Below are 16,570 nucleotides of genomic sequence, written 5' to 3' on the forward strand. Positions count from 1 at the left end.
ACCACCCCACCTAGGGTTTCTCCCTTTTAACCTCGCGCCGCCACCCCCTTCATCTCTCGACGCCCATCTCCTCCTCCAGCCGTCGCCGCCGCCGCCGAAGGAGAAGAGGATCCGGCCGTCTATTCGCCCCAATGGTACCGCCCCCATTCCATCCTCGTGCTCCCATTCTCATTTACCCATCTTCCTCTTCGTCTTCCTCTTGCTGCCTGTGATATGTGAGGCTAACTCGCTTGGCGTCCCGCAGGCGTCCGAGAAGAAGCAGTCAAACCCGATGCGGGAGATCAAGGTGCAGAAGCTCGTCCTCAACATCTCCGTCGGGGAGAGCGGCGACCGCCTCACCCGCGCCGCCAAGGTGCTCGAGCAGCTCAGTGGCCAGACCCCTGTCTTCTCCAAGGGTAAGTGTGCTGAGGTCTTCCGGCTCCGTTTCTTTGCCTTTCGCTGACGCGGTGCGTCCTTTTTACCTGATGTGTTGGTCGGTCTTGCAGCGAGGTACACGGTGCGGTCGTTCGGCATCCGGCGTAACGAGAAGATCGCCTGCTACGTCACTGTCAGGGGCGAGAAGGCTATGCAGCTGCTTGAGAGCGGCCTCAAGGTTAAGGAGTACGAGCTGCTCAGGAGGAACTTCAGCGACACCGGGTGCTTCGGATTCGGCATCCAGGAGCACATCGACCTTGGTATCAAGTATGGCTCCGTCTTACTTTACGAGAATCTTTGCTATGATTCAGGCCAAATGTTGTGCCAGTGCATACATTCTTACTTTTGCGATGTCAACTGGTTCCGAGGTTATGGGTTGCTGTTGTTGTTAGAAGCTTCAAAATTTCGGTCCTCTATTTCCATGTGGTGAGGCTACCAGTGATAAATCCGATGCTAGTAAATCCTTGGCTTGTTTTCTACTATCTTTGTCCATTAGCTCCAAGCCCAGTAATTGTTTCTGACAAGGTTCAGCTAGGCGCTCTCTAGGCAATGACCCCTAGCCTAGCGCCTAGGTGGGATTAATCGCGTCTAGGCGCTTCTAGGCGTTTTGCTAGGCGTTATATATATATATATATATATATATATATATATATATATACTGATAAGAGAAAAAAAACAGCTGAATAGTGAGTCCAAATATATAGAAAGGCTAGCCTAAATAGGTAAAAAGGCCCAACAGGCAAGGGTCCAGCCCATCTTCCACAGACTACAAACCCTAAACCCTATCCCCCTCACCCTCACGCGCCGCACCTGCTCCCTCACGCCGCACCCGACCCCCGCGCATCCGCCTGCATCAGCCGCCGCCCGCCGCCGGTTCCTCTCTATCTCCGGCATCTCCCCCTCCTCTGTGCGCCCGCCGCCAGCCGCGCTCGCCCGCGCTCGCCGCCGTCCGCCACCAGCATGCCAGAGCATGCTCCGCCAGACGCTGCGCCACCTCCACCGGCGCCGCCACGGAGCTGCCGCCGCCTTGGGGTCCACCTACCCCCATAGGCGAGGCGAGCACCCTCCGACTACCGCCTAGTTGCGCTGAATCGCGCCTAGGCGAGCGCCTAGCGGAACTATGGTTTCTGAACATGACTGATGCTTTAGTTCACTATGAGCATGTTTTTAAAGTTGATTAAAACTTTGTTCTAGGTGTTTGTTTAAGACTGAGGTCCAGAAATCACAAATCATTCTGCATTTATTGCACAGTTAATTGTCATACAAGTGGATAATATTTTTCTTCTGTCATTGCGATGCTAGTTCAGTGGAAGTTTACAGTTTAGTCTGTAACATTGTGTGCATTGTTGGTACAATGCAGTTCTTGAATTTTGTCATCTGTGCAGAGTTTATCTGGTCTTCTATATTTACATTTAGTGTTTGTTCCTACTGTTAAGACTGAAACGTGCTCCGTGTATATATAATTTAAATTGTCTGTTTACCCTGATGTTTCTGTTTTTGTCTGATGAGCCTTGTTGCTAGTATTTGAGGCATTGGTTCTTTATTCCTTATGCGGTAAAGAATGTACTAATAGCCATGTAATGACCTGAAATATATGTGTCAGCTGTGCATTGCTAACATGAATTAAGCTATACTGCTATACCTTTAAATTTTTAATAAGCCACACAGCAATGCAAATTTTAATTCTGTCGGCGAGGCACATAGTTTTTCAATATGCTCTGTTTTTAGTTTTATATATTCTCTCCAGAGGCACTGAGCCATGTCTTTGTATTGTGCAGGTATGATCCATCAACAGGCATCTATGGAATGGACTTCTATGTCGTGCTCGAGCGTGCTGGCTACCGTGTTGCGCGCCGCAGGAGGTGCAAGGCCCGTGTTGGGATCCAGCACAGGGTGACCAAGGAGGACTCGATGAAGTGGTTCCAGGTCAAGTACGAAGGTGTCATCCTCAACAAGGCTCAGGCCAACACGGTGTAAACTTTAGTTTGTCTAAGCTCCGTGCAGACGCAAGATCACCTTGCAAGGTTTTTGTTCACATTGTATTCTCTGGCCTGATGTTTTAGTCTACTATAGCAGAGCTATAAAACGCCGTATGAATTATTTCAGTGCCCGTATCATACTCTGTTCTGTTGCTTGAAAACATGCTAGTCTGATCTCCCAGCGCAGCTTGTGATCTGGCTCTTCTTTGGTTACATTGCTTTATTTATCTGCCACACCTGTGTTTGAGTTTTTGTTGGTGAATTACTGTCACCCGATCTGGAAAACTGAAGCGAACTGAGGGGAAGGTTTCTAGGCCTTGTTTAGTTCCGAAAAATTTTGGGAAATGGACACTGTAGCATTTTCGTTTGTATTTGACAAATATTGTCTAATTATGGACTAACTGGCTCAAAAGATTCGTCTCGTCAATTTCGACCAAACTGTACAATTAGTTTTTATTTTCGTCTATATTTAATACTCCATGCATGCGTCTAAAAATTCGATGTGACGGAGAATGTGAAAAATTTTGCAAAATTTTCTGGGAAGTAAACAAGGCCCTAATGTTTTTATTTGGGTATCAGCGCAGTACGAACATTTGTGTACTGATTGTTGTCTCTACAGAATTTCTTCAAAAGGGTGGTAAAATTCCATGGGTGAATGCAAGTGTCTACTGTCATCAAGCCATCAGGGACAGGGAGTACGAAATAAGGGCTTGTGTTATCCTAAAATTTATACGATGATATATTCTTTTAACATAGGGGGTGAGACATTCCTAAACAGCAGACAGTTCATCCGTAATGCGAATGTAACCCAACTCGTTACCCATACCCATAACCTGATACACCTGTCGCCCTCCACGGGAGCTTCGTCCGCTGCGTCGCGCGCCACTCGCCGGCGACCACCGACCTGTCCCGGCTCGTCCACGCACCGACGGCGGCGTCCTGCCCTTCCCTGCTCAACGCCACCATCCAGAACCTCCGCTTCGCCTCCCCACGAACTCCGCGGCCGGTGCTGCTCCTGACTCCGGCGATCGTCGCCGAGGCGAGGGCTTGCGTCGCCTGCTGCCGGTGCCACGGCCTCACGGTCCACGCCTCCAGCGGCGGCCACGACTACGAAGGCCTCTCCTACCGCTCGGTCCTCCGGAGCGCTGGCGCCGCCCGCCCCTTCGCCGTGGTCGACGTCGGCGTGTTGCGCGATGTCCGCGTCGACGCCGCGCTCCGCGTGGCGACGGTCGGGCCGGGCGCCACACTCAGGGAGCTCTACAACGCCGTGGCGCGTGACAGCGGTGGGTTCGACCCCGGGCTGGGCGCAGACAACGTGGTGGACGCCGATGGGAGGCTCCTGGACCGCGCGGCCATGGGCGAGGGCCACTGCTGGGCGATCCGCGGCGGTGGGGGCGAGAGCTTTGGCGTGGTGGTTGTTAGAATCGACGTATGGAAATATGAAGTAAACGAAATCAATCACAGCGGAGACACACGATTTACGTGGAAAACCGCTCCAATGGGAAGGGAAAAAACCACGGGCGCCAGTCTTCTCACTATTTTCAAGTGTCGGGTTACAAGTTACAACACCATGCGGTGGCTTACAAGAGAATGAAATATATTGTCATTCTGAGCAAATGACTATTCATAGCCTATGCATGCCATCCAACAATATTACTCCATGGCTGTGCGCAAGGAGTGTGACGAAGATCACACATCTCTCTTGAAGACCATGACCTTGCGAATGTTATGCAACCACATTTCTTTTGCCAACCATAGCCATACAATGTGCATGCAATTCCTTCACGCACATATGCTATTCATAGAGAAAGCATCACGTTGAATTTGGAACACTTCAACAAACTCCACCTTGAGACAAATTCATCTTGTATCATAAATCAACACCTTCATCTTGAACATAACAGAGAAAAATATTGCTGGCGCCAAATAGCCTCTTAGGCTAATCCACTAAACCAACTAAGCTTGAGCACAGCTCAAACTTAGCAACAGGGACATGTTTAGTCATCATATCAGCAGGATTATCATGAGTACTGATCTTACATACCTTCAGCTTACCTTCTTCAATCACATCACGCACAAAATGATATTTGATATCTATGTGCTTAGTTCTCTCATGGAACATCTTATCTTTAGTGAGGTAAGTTGCACTTTGACTATCACAATGCAAACTTATGCAAGATTCAACTCCACACAGCTCAGCGTACAAACCTTTTAGCCAAATTAATTCTTTGCACGCTTCACAAATAGCCATATATTCTGCTTCAGTAGTAGACAAAGCAACAACAGACTGTAAAGTAGCCCTCCAACTCACAGCACAACTGCCAACAGTAAACACATAACCTGTAAGTGATCTTCGCCTGTCCAGATCAGCAGCATAATCTGAATCCACATAACCAATGAGACCCTTATCAGTTCTTCCAAACTTCAAACTGGAATATGCTGTGCCTCGGAGGTACCTGAAAATCCACTGAACTGCCCTCCAATGTTCTTTACCGGGATTAGACATATATCTGCTAACAAGACTCATAGCATATGATAAATCTGGACGAGAGCAGACCATGGCATACATCAAAGACCCAACAGCACTAGAATAAGGAACCCTTGACATGTAATTAGTCTCTGCATCTGTACTAGGACACTGAGCAGCTGACAACTTAAAGTAAGGTGCAATAGGGGTACTAACAGCCTTAGCATTCTGCATGTTGAAACGCTGAAGAACTTTCTTGATATAATTTTGTTGACTTAGAAATAGCAAACCAGATTTTCTTTCTCTACTAATTTCCATACCAAGAATTTTCTTAGCACTACCAAGATCTTTCATATCAAACTCACTACTCAATAACTTCTTTAACTTAGTGATTTCAATCTTACTCTTGGCAGCAATCAACATATCATCAACATATAACAACAAATATATAGGTGATCCATTAACATGCTTGATGTATACACAGCTATCATATTTAGATCTTTTAAAACTGTGTGACAACATAAATGAATCAAACCTCTTGTTCCACTGACGAGGGGACTGTTTCAAACCATACAAGGATCGCTTCAACTTGCACACATATTTCTCCTTGCCAGGCACTATGAACCCTTCCGGTTGGTCCATGTATATGTCATCCTCAAGCTCTCCATGCAAAAACGCAGTCTTCACATCTAACTGCTCAAGCTCAAGATCATGTGAAGCAACAATACTTAGGAAAGTATGAATTGAACTCATACCACTGGAGAGAATACATCATTATAGTCAACACCCGAAATTTGAATATATCCTTTGGCTACTAACCTTGCCTTGTACTTTGGAGGCTCACTTGGAGATAAACCCTCCTTTCTCTTGAAGATCCATTTGCAGTTGATGGTCTTCTTTTTCTTAGGCAAAGGTACAACCTCCCATGTACTGTTCTTCTCAAGAGACTGCATCTCCTCATGCATAGTAGAAATCCAATTCTCACTATCACCACAACGAACAACCTCTTTGTAGGTTGCTGGCTCATGAACATTCTCCACCTGTTCAGCACAACTCAAAGCATAGTAAGACAAATTACATTCTTCAATGAGACGTTTGGGAGGTACAACTGTCCTTTTTGACTTGCGTTGAGCAATAGGTAAATCCTCCTCTTGCTGCAAAATAGGAGGAGTTTGCTGAACATCATCATGAGCATCATCATCAGCAACATCATTAGCATGGTCATCATGCTCATCAATAGGCTCCACCTGCACACCTGTATCATCATCAACATGCCCCACCTGCATGTGTATATCATCATCAACATGCTCCACCTGCATGCGCATACACTGCAGCTCTGTTTCTGGAACATGATCTGAGGGCAAACTGTCAGTAAACATCATAGATTCGTTGAAAACAACACTTCTGCTCATAAAAGTCTTTCCTGTATCGGGATTCCACAGTTTATAACCCTTGACTCCCGAGCTATAACCAAGAAAAAGACACTTAATAGCTCTAGGCTCTAATTTTCCATTATCAACATGAGCATAAGCAGTGCATCCAAAAACTTTCAACTGTGAATAATCTACAGGTGTACCAGACCATACCTCAATAGGAGTTTTCTTATTAAGTGGAATAGAAGGCGACCTGTTTATCAAGTAACAGGCAGTATTTGCAGCTTCAGCCCAAAACTGCTTGCTCATCCTGGCATTAGACAGCATGCAACGGGCCTTGGATATGATGGTTCTGTTCATACGTTCAGCCACACCATTCTGTTGTGGAGTATGGGGTATGGTGTGATGCCGAACAATACCTTCCTGTCTGCAATAATCATTAAAGGCATGCGAACAAAATTCTCCACCATTATCAGTACAAAGTAATTTTACCTTTCTTTCAGTTTGCCTTTCTATCAATACTTTCCAGTTCTTAAAAGCATCAAAAGTATCATCTTTATGTTTCAGAAAATAAGGCCAAACCCTTTTAGAGTAATCATCAATAATTGTAAGCATGTAACGAGCACCACCAAGTGAGGGCTTCTTAGAAGGACCCCACAAATCAGTATGAACATAATCAAGAGTACCTTTGTGCTGTGAACCGAAGTGTTAAAGTGTACCCTTATATGCTTCCCGAAAATACAATGCTCACAAAACTTCATGTTACTCGGAGTGCAGCCCTTCAACAAGTTTCTCTTCACCAATTCTGTGATACCAAGTTTACTCATATGTCCCAAACACATATGCCAAAGGTTAGTCTTACTAGGTTCATCATTAGTAACAGCGGAAGCAATAGAATCAGAACCAGGTAAAGTACACCCTCTAAGGACATATAAATGTGCAGAACTCAGATCACCTTTTAGGCAAACAAGAGAACCTTTAGACACCTTTAGAACGCCATTTGAACCGGAATATTTGTAACCTTCTGCATCTAGCGTGCTCAATGAGATAAAATTTCTAGACATCCCTGGAATATACCTGACATTCTTCAGTGTGTGTGTCATGCCATCATCAGTCTTGATCTGAACTGATCCTATTCCCACGATCTCACATGGGTTATCATCTCCCATCCGCACAACATTCCCTTTCTGCACAGGCTCATATGAACTAAACCAATTTCTGTTAGTGCAAATATGAAATGAACATGCAGAATCAAGAATCCATTCATCATGACTTGCAACACAACCAGCAAATACTACCAGACAATCTCCAGAATCATCATCAGAAGCAGCAGCAGCAGCAACAACAGAGACCTTACCAGCCGACTTGTTGTTTTTCTTCTCCTTATTCTTTAGTTTTCTGCAGTCCTCAACATTATGATTTTTCAACTTGCAGAAAACACAGAATTTTTTATTACCAGGCGGCTTGGACTTTGAACGGCCTCTTCCATCGTAGCTCTTGTCACGACTGTCATTGGAGTATCTATGCTCAGATCTGCCTCTCACATGCAAAGCTTCGCCCTTGGAGGACGACGACCCGTCATACTGCACCATGCCTTTCATCTTCTCCCTAGACTGGAGAGCCTCATAAACTTCCTTTAGGGTTAGTTCATCACGGCTTAAAAGTATGGTGTCACGGAAATTTGCATACGAATTTGGCAATGAACATAGAAGTAAAAGACCTAAGTCCTCATCATCATACTTCACCTCCATCGGCACTAGATCAGCCATGATCTTCTTAAATTCAGCGATGTGGGTCATCACCGAATCCTCCTTCATCTTTAGAGTGAACAGCTTCATCTTCATCTGCATCTTACTGGTTAGATCCTTGGACATACAGATCGATTCCAGTTTCAGCCATAGTTCTGCAGAAGTTTTCTCCTTCAAACACTCCTGCAAAATATCATTATGAAGATATAGCTGGATTAGTGCGAGCGCCTTCTGATCCTTGCGGGTCTCCTTAGGAGTCCACTCGGCCTTCCTCTTGCCGAAATTATCCAGCGCCTCATCATAGTCATGAGTCTGCGCCAGAATCCCCCGCATCTTGACTTGCCATAGCGAGAACCGCGTGTCGTAGTTCAATAGCGGAAGATCGAACTTCATCGACGTCGACATGAACCGATTTACGTGGAAAACCCCTCCAATGCGAAAGGGAAAAACCACGGGCGCCAGCCAGCAACTCTTCTCACTATTTTCAAGTGTCGGGTTACAAGTTACAACACCATGCGGTGGCTTACAAGAGAATGAAATATATTGTCATCTTAGTGGAACTCTATTCTGAGCAAATGACTATTCATAGCCTATGCATGCCATCCAACAATATTACTTCATGGCTGTGCGCAAGGAGTGTGACGAAGATCACGCATCTCTCTTGAAGACCATGACCTTGCGAATGTCATGCAACCACATTTCTTTTGCCAACCATAGCCATACAATGTGCATGCAATTCCTTCACGCACATATGCTATTCATAGAGAAAGCATCACGTTGAATTTGGAACACTTCAACAGTGGTTTCCTGGACAGTGCGGCGGTCCCCGTGCCGCGCATCGTCTTCGCCTTCACCGTGCGACGCCTAGTCCGCCACGGGGACCGACGGCAGCCCCAGGCAACGGTCCGACTGCTGGCCAAGTGGCTGCGCGTGGCGCACACGCTCCCCGACGACCTGTTCGTGAAGGCGGCCATGGAGCCGGAGCTCGATGACGCCAGCGTGAGGCACCTGCTGGTGACCTTCAAGTCACTGTTCCTCGGCAGCAACTGCAACGGGACGGTGGCAGAGATGAGCACCCACCTACCGGAGCTTGGCGTCACGGCGAAAGACTGCAGAGACATGAGCTGGATCCAGTCGATGCTCTACTTCTATGGGTGCACGAGCGGGCAGGCCACCGCGGAGGGGCTCCTTGACCGGAGCCTGCAGCCCAAGGACTACTACAAGTTCAAGCTGGACTACGTGACGACCCCGATCTTGGTGTCCGTGCAGGCGGGGCTCCTCGCCAGGGTGGTGGAGGACAGGGGCGGGTCCATCGACGTGGACCCACAGGGCAGCGCCATGAGCGCGATGCTAGACTCGGACACGCCGTAGGCGCACCGGCGAGGGTACCTGTACAACGTGCAGTACTTTGTCAAGTGGGGCGGCGACGCCAATGTGTCGTACGAGGACGCGCACCTCGGGTGGGTGTAGGGCGTGCACCGGTGGATGACGCCGTATGCGACCGTGAGTCCCCGGGCGGCGTACGTCAACTTCAGGGACCTGGACCTGGGGCAGAACGTGGACGGGGAGACGACCTACGAGGCGGCCAGGGCATGGGGGGAGATGTACTTCAGGGGTAACTTCAGGAGGCTGGCCATGGTGAAGGCCGAGGTGGATCCTGACCAGGTGTTCTGGAGCGAGCAGAGCATCCCTCCCCTGTTTGAGGTTGGGGAGGAGACAGGGGAATGACACAGTCAGAGTGGGTTGTTTTTAGACAATTGATGAGTGATCTTCTCCTTCTCTTGCCCGAAAAGCCATGAAATATTGTTTGTTGATTTGTTGTGAGAAAAACACTATTGAATAGTTAACAGTCGGCAGTTAAGCTAAAGCAAACATGCTCATCTATTCTGCAATAGAATGTGATGTGCTTTCCCCAAGTGTCAATAGCCAATGATGCAATAGAACAGCACAGTGATGTATCAATCATATATTCATGAATTACCAAAGGCGACACTGTGATTTCTAAATTCTGCGCGACATCTTGTTGCTAGTTTCAGCATTTTCAGTGTGGCACTGCTGATATTGCGAGGCAAGGAGTATTGGCGCCCATGCTATGTACAAAACCAGCACCGAAACTGCAGGGCCTCAACTGAAGTTGCAGTGGAGGTTGACATGGAATGAACTAGAAAACCAGCTCGGCTTTGTCGTGCCCTCCGTGGAGTGGGTCAGCCTGTTTTTACAGGTTTTGTTACTCCTCTTTTCTCTATATCTTCTCTACTTTTCACAGTATCTTCTTTGGAAGACGTATTAATACTGATAAATAGAGGGGATAATTGTGCCTATAAAACAGTGGTAATATTGAGATATGGTAAAACTTTTCTATGCTAACATCTTTAGAACAAATGTGTATTTCCATTTTCTGCCTAATCAAATGTTGTTCGTTTAGGAGGCCTAGAACCTATCATAGATCTCACTTAATTTGTGGACAGGTTTTTCAATAGCTTGGAGGTATAGCTTGTATCTATATGTTATGAATAATAAACAGATATTAAATTGCTTTTGTCTCCAATTTAGTTCTGTTTTTTTGGGTTAGGTCCCTGGAATCATCAGAGAGGTCTCAAGCTAACATAAACATGGACCACTTTAGCACGAGTGCTAGAACTTTATTGTGATCATACCATTACCATCCAGAGTGCAGCATCATTTCTTCTTGGAAGTCTATTACTACAACGTGGGAGATATGGAGACAAAGAAACCCTCAAATCTTGAGGGGAACTCTAATACACAGGAGATATGTGTATCAAGAAGAAAAGGGGATAGAAACCAACAACATCACACAACCCCACGACACAGACAGATCACACACAAAAACAAAACGAAAATGAACTCGCCAATGACTGCAAGCACCAAACAACCTCAGCCAACAAAGTAACTAACGGTAGACCTAAAGGCGAGGAAATGTGAAACATCTCGAGCCATAGCTAAACACTATAAATGTAGTTCCTTCCTGATGAACTCTAAAACTCCATTCAAACTAGGCCAGATCCCATCAAACACGTATGGATTGTGGAGATTCCAGATTGCCCATGTTCGAAGGATAATAATGGAGTTGAGACCTCCAACTTTTGTTTGAAACATTCCAAAGTGATAAAAAGGTTCAACCTAGGTGTCAACACTAAGTGATCCTACCTGTCTTTAATTAGGTTACCCATACAAGAGAGATCAACAAACTAATGTGCCTCCCATTTTCTAAGTAAGTCATCATAGATGTCTCGTTTCTTAATCTTTTGCATGCACAACTTCAGCTTGGACAGTGTCGATGAACTCAACTTGTCATCCTTCAGCTTTGAAACAAGCATGTTCCCACACTCCTCTAAAGGTGGCAAGCCATTCTCCACCACGCAGCTCCAAATTCTGATCCCAGTCTCCCAATAGCGTGCATCCAAAAACAAGCGAAGTGCAAGCGAACAATTTCCCTCGTTTGGCCAACATTCGTTCTTAACCATCTCGCTAAATATTGTTGCTGCCTTATGGAGCTCCCTTCTCTCTAGCAAAATCAGGAGGAACACATTGTATGTGTTGGTATCAGGGACCAATCCATTGAAGATCATGTCATCGAGATAATCCACTATCACCTCAACATGCCCAAGACTGCCCTGTAGCATGATCATTGTGTTGTACATTTCCATGTCTGGGACAAGCCCTCGACGCCCAACAAACTTGTCCCATAGATAAGTGGCGCCGCGCAATTCTCCTGCCTCAAGGTGCACGGCGACAACAGCACAGAAGAACCTCTCTCCTGCTCCCGGCGAACAGCTGCGCTTGTTTAAGAAGTCTAGATAGTACATTGCTTCTAGTAGCGCCATGGAGGAGTTGCTTGACACAAGCATAGCGAGGAAGGCCTCATAGGCAGGCATGTTGTCAGGACCAACACCGATATCATGCACCATTTCATCGCACACGTCACGCGCACCCCGCGTGTCGGCAGCAGCCTCGCAGCACTCGAGGAGGATGGCATAGGAGTCGGCATCCAGAAGCGTGCCAGCCTCGGCGTGGGCTACAGGGATCGCCGCACGAGCGTCGTCGAGGCGGTCGGCACGACAGAGCGCGGAGAGGAACGAGTTGAGCGCCGACATGTCGCGGGCCATGCCATAGCGCGGCATGTCGTCCATGAACGCCTTGAGCGGGGAACAGCCGGGGCTTGCCGCCAGGGAGGAGAATACGGAGGCGAAAGTGTCGAGCGAGAGGAGCCGCCGCGAGTGCATGGAGTCGAGGTTTCCCACATGCGCGTGAAGAGGCGGTTTGCACCGAGGATGTCGACGACGAGGTTCCATGAGTAGGGGGAGTGGTTGTCGTGGCCGAGGTGCCAGTGCCCCGCCCAGTGGAAGAAGGCGGCGGCAGCGTGCGGGTGCGCGTAGGATAAGTGAAGCACCTGTTCGACGTCAGCGGTGGTTACACCGCGGATGTCGGCCTCATCGAGCGCGGCGTCCATGTCGTCGTCGGCGCGGGAGGCTAGGATATCGTAGAAGATGCGGGTCTTGTGCGGCAGCTCGGAGGCTTCCTTGTTTGTGGGGAACGCCGGCGAGGACGGGTCGCGGGCGCGCTTCGCCGCCGACGATGCCATCGTGGTTGCGTTGTCGGACGGCCGCTTCGCTAGGTGATGGGACATCACGGCAGGGGAACTCGAGCGGTCGCCTGGACAGTGGACCGGACCCCGGGAGGCTGCACTGCTGCAGGGGTCAAGTTGGGCCGACGGGATTACGCCATGTTCCGTTAAACTGTACGAAGTATCACATAGGCCTTGTTTTTCTCCATAAAAATTTCAAGATTCTTTGTCACATCAAATCTTGCGGCACATACATAAAGGACTAAGGCTTTGTTTAGATCAAAAAGTTTTTAGATTTTGACACTATAGCACTTTTATTTTTATTTTAACTAGATTTAAAAGATTCTTCTCGCGATTTATGCAATTAGTTTTTGTTTTTATCTATATTTAATGCTCTATGCATGTGTTGCAAGATTCGATGTGATTGGAAATTTAGAAAAGTTTTTGGTTTTGGGAACTAAACAAGGCCTCAAAAACTAAAAAGTTTTCAAGATTTCCCGTCACATCAAATCTTGCGGTATATATATGGAGCATTAAATATAAAAAAAATAAAAACTAATTACACAGTTATCTGTAAATCGTGAGATAAATCTTCTGAACCTAGTTAATCCGTGATTGAACAATAATTATTAAATAAAAACAAAAATACTACAATATCCCAAATAAAAAATTTTTGGGAACGGCCTAAATATAAAAAAAATAGAAACTAATTACACAATTTACCTATGATTTGCGAGATGAATCTTTTGAGCCTAGTTAGGCCATGACTGGACAATAATACCAAATATACAAACAAAAGTGCTACAGTACCCAAAATCCAAAACTTTTGCCAACTAAATAAGGCTTTAGTTCACCCAAAAACTAAAAGCTTTTCAAGATTTTCCGTCATATAGAATCTTGCGGCACATGAAGCATTAAATATAGTTGAAAACAAAAACTAATTTTATAGTTTCCGCTGAATGCTTTGCCACCGATGTCAATGGTTCTGGCTGGGCTGATACTTTGCGGTTGCAGCTCTTGGTGATTTCTTCGCTGTTGTTCGCTGTTGTTTCGGCTTTCCTAGCGAAGGGGAGGAGAATGAGCTCGTAGCTCGAAGGGCCTTGCAAACATCTACGAGTGTTTGGTTTTTCAGTTTAATGGGTGGCAAACCCGCTAGCATTTGTTTCAATTGGTTCATGTGACGAGCTGACTCGATTCTTATGGTTAGCAGGTTATTGGATGATGCGGCCCTATCCATGGATATATTTTTGGATGCATAATTTCTCGAGCGCCTGGTTTTAGTTTAATGGGTGAGACACCCGCTAACATTTGTATCGAATGTTCACGTGATGAGCTGGCTCGATCCTACACCTTTTGGGTTATTAGGTGAGTCTTAGAGAGTTTTCAAAACTGTCATGTCATGTGAAATAAAATAAAATTAGGATAAAACACACACTCTCAATGGAGAGTTTTATTTTATAGTTTCATAGGCATTTAATTCCAAAACTTATAGAGAGTTGGTAATTGTGCCAAGAGAGTTTCATCTAGATGAAACTCATTTCTTCTCTCTCTTCTTAAATACACTGTCATATCATAAAAACCCCTATGTCGCAACCTATTTAATGCAAATAAAACTCAAATAAATCTCCCATTGAAACTGCTTAGATGACGTGGCCTTCATCCATGGGCTCACTTTTTGATATAGATTCCTATATTATTTTATTATAAAGAAGATTCATAGTTTCTCCGTCCTAAAATAATTGTTGTTTGTATTTCTCAATAAATTAATTTGACTAAATATATATTAAAAAATATTAATGTTTATGGTACATAATAAGTATCATTAGAAGGATCTTTAAGTCTAGTTTTGAACAAATTTATTTGATGATACAAATATTGCATGTGTTTTCTACAAATCAAAACAAACTTATGATATGAAAATTAAAAGCTACAATTAATTTAGGATGGATAGACTGGCCTTGTTTAGTTCCGAAAATTTTTTAGATTTCGATAGTGTAGTATTTTCGTTTTTATTTGACAAATATTATCTAATTACAGACTGTTTCTGTTTGCTTCTCTTCTCACTCCTCGTCTAGCTATCCATCCATGGCGCCCTTGGCCTTAACTCTGGTGCCCGCCAGCTACCTATATATATATACTCTGCAAACAGCTAGGGGTGTTTGATTGGTGATTAGATACTGTAACATTTTCGTTTTATTCGACAATTATTATCCAATCATAAACTAATTAGGTCTAAAAGATTCGTCTCGTAAATTACTTTCTAGCTATATTTTTAGTTTTTATAAATAATCTACATTTAGTATTTTATGCATGTATCTAAATATTTGATGTGACGAACAATATAATTTATTCGCCCGTAACGTGAAGACGAAATCTAGATATGCTCGGCGTGTGCTACTACACAATTGAGACTTCAGGGAAGCTTCTCTCTTCTCTTTTCAGCTGTCTGGGCCTGGGCTGTGTTGCATGCAGAATTCTGCATGCATAGCATAGGTGCCGCTCTCGCTGCCATGCCCAGCATAGGTGCCTCCCATCGGTTAGAGCCTGGGACAAAGCCTATTGACTTGAGCTTATCTATTAAATTTGACAGTTGATGTTTAAGAACTAATAATATAATGACAAAATATAATTTCTAGTATGATGTAACTTAACACTTACTGTGTAACAAAAAAAAGCAGGACACGCATATCGGCATATGGTTCTCCTCATCCATCCGATCCATCCTTCAAATAATTCTCCGCTATGTTTGCTCATGGCTTCATTATACGACATGGTGTCATCATCCAGAATATATAATCCATGGGACGGACTTTTCCCTAGCCCTCCTAGCTTAGCTTAGCCTTCTTGCTCGTTAGTTATATACTCCCTTCATCTTAAATTGTAAGTCATTCCAAGAATCTTGAAAAGTCAAAGCATTTTCACGTTTGACCAAAATTATAAAGAAAAATACTAAGATTTGTAACGTAAAGTGAGTATATTATGAAAATATAATTAAGAAAAAAATCTAATGATACTTAGTTAGTATCATAATAATTATTATTTTATAATATAAATTTGGTTAAACTTAAAAAATTTGACTCTTCAAGATTCTTGAAATGACTTACAATTTAGAATGGAGGGAGTATTAGATTAGATCTTTGTCAAACGGCCGTCGCTGCTCAAATTAAAAGATATAAGAGCAAGGTCAATAATAGAGCCAAGTACTTGGTTATATAAGCTAAGTAATTAGAGCCAAGTTATACAATAAGTTGTCTTATACTTGTTCTAAACATTTTCTCTTTCCTATTCCTTCTCACAACACTTGCTATTTGGACCCACTACTACCTAGGTCTTGTTTACTTCCCCAAATATTTTGCCAAATGTTTCATATTCTCCGTCACATCAAATCTTACGACACATGCATGAAACATTAAATATAGTTAAAAAAGATAACTAATTACACAGTTTGCATATAATTTGCGAGACGAATTTTTTGAGCCTAGTTAGCCTATGATTGGACAATATTTGTCAAATACAAACGAAAGTGGTACTATTCATATTTTGCAAAAATTTTTGCAAGTAAACAATCCGTGCCCAGCTTGGTGTTTATATGAGCGCTAAGCTATCATCTTTCTTCTCTCTTCTCTCCTCCACATCAGTATTAGCTTGGCTATAAACCCATTATTATACCTCCTCTAATAGCTGTTGCAATTGCAGCCCAACAAAGTGAAGTACAATGGTGCTGTGGTGGTTTGATCGCCCAGCTACGATATCATTTGACATGGAGCAGAGCTAGTAGCAGTACAAGTTGTACTTGCAGGGACGATAGAGGCCATGCACGCACATGGATCATGGAATTAATCCTATCACGTGGACCATGGTTGAATATATAATCGCATCTCGTCAAAGGAAATGATTGAGCTGTGCGCCTTTTTCATGTGTGACAGTAGTGTGCGTTGCCGCTGGACATTCGCATGGGCTTCTCCACTCTGTCGCCATGAAATCTCTCTCTATTTCTGAGATTG

The 16,570-nt window shown here is 44.8% G+C and overlaps 1 protein-coding gene, 1 long non-coding RNA gene and 2 pseudogenes across 2 annotated transcripts; 2 read left to right on the forward strand and 2 right to left on the reverse strand.

Annotated features, from left to right (window-relative positions):
- On the forward strand, positions 1-2,627 carry LOC110435040 (60S ribosomal protein L11-like). Its single transcript, XM_021460335.1, has 4 exons — positions 1-134; positions 245-395; positions 486-681; positions 2,193-2,627. The coding sequence occupies exons 1-4, from the start codon at positions 132-134 to the stop codon at positions 2,389-2,391; spliced, it is 549 nt and encodes a 182-aa protein (XP_021316010.1). The 5' UTR covers positions 1-131; the 3' UTR covers positions 2,392-2,627.
- On the forward strand, positions 3,226-9,949 carry LOC8085571 (annotated as a pseudogene).
- LOC110435041 lies at positions 4,603-5,477 on the reverse strand. Its single transcript, XR_002452693.1, has 2 exons — positions 5,396-5,477; positions 4,603-4,772 (listed from the first exon to the last, which is right to left on the reverse strand). It is a non-coding gene; the product is annotated as an uncharacterized LOC110435041 (long non-coding RNA).
- Positions 11,191-12,629, reverse strand: LOC8073824 (annotated as a pseudogene).

This window comes from Sorghum bicolor, chromosome 4 (genome assembly GCF_000003195.3).
Source record: "Sorghum bicolor cultivar BTx623 chromosome 4, Sorghum_bicolor_NCBIv3, whole genome shotgun sequence".
Taxonomy (NCBI): domain Eukaryota; kingdom Viridiplantae; phylum Streptophyta; class Magnoliopsida; order Poales; family Poaceae; genus Sorghum; species Sorghum bicolor.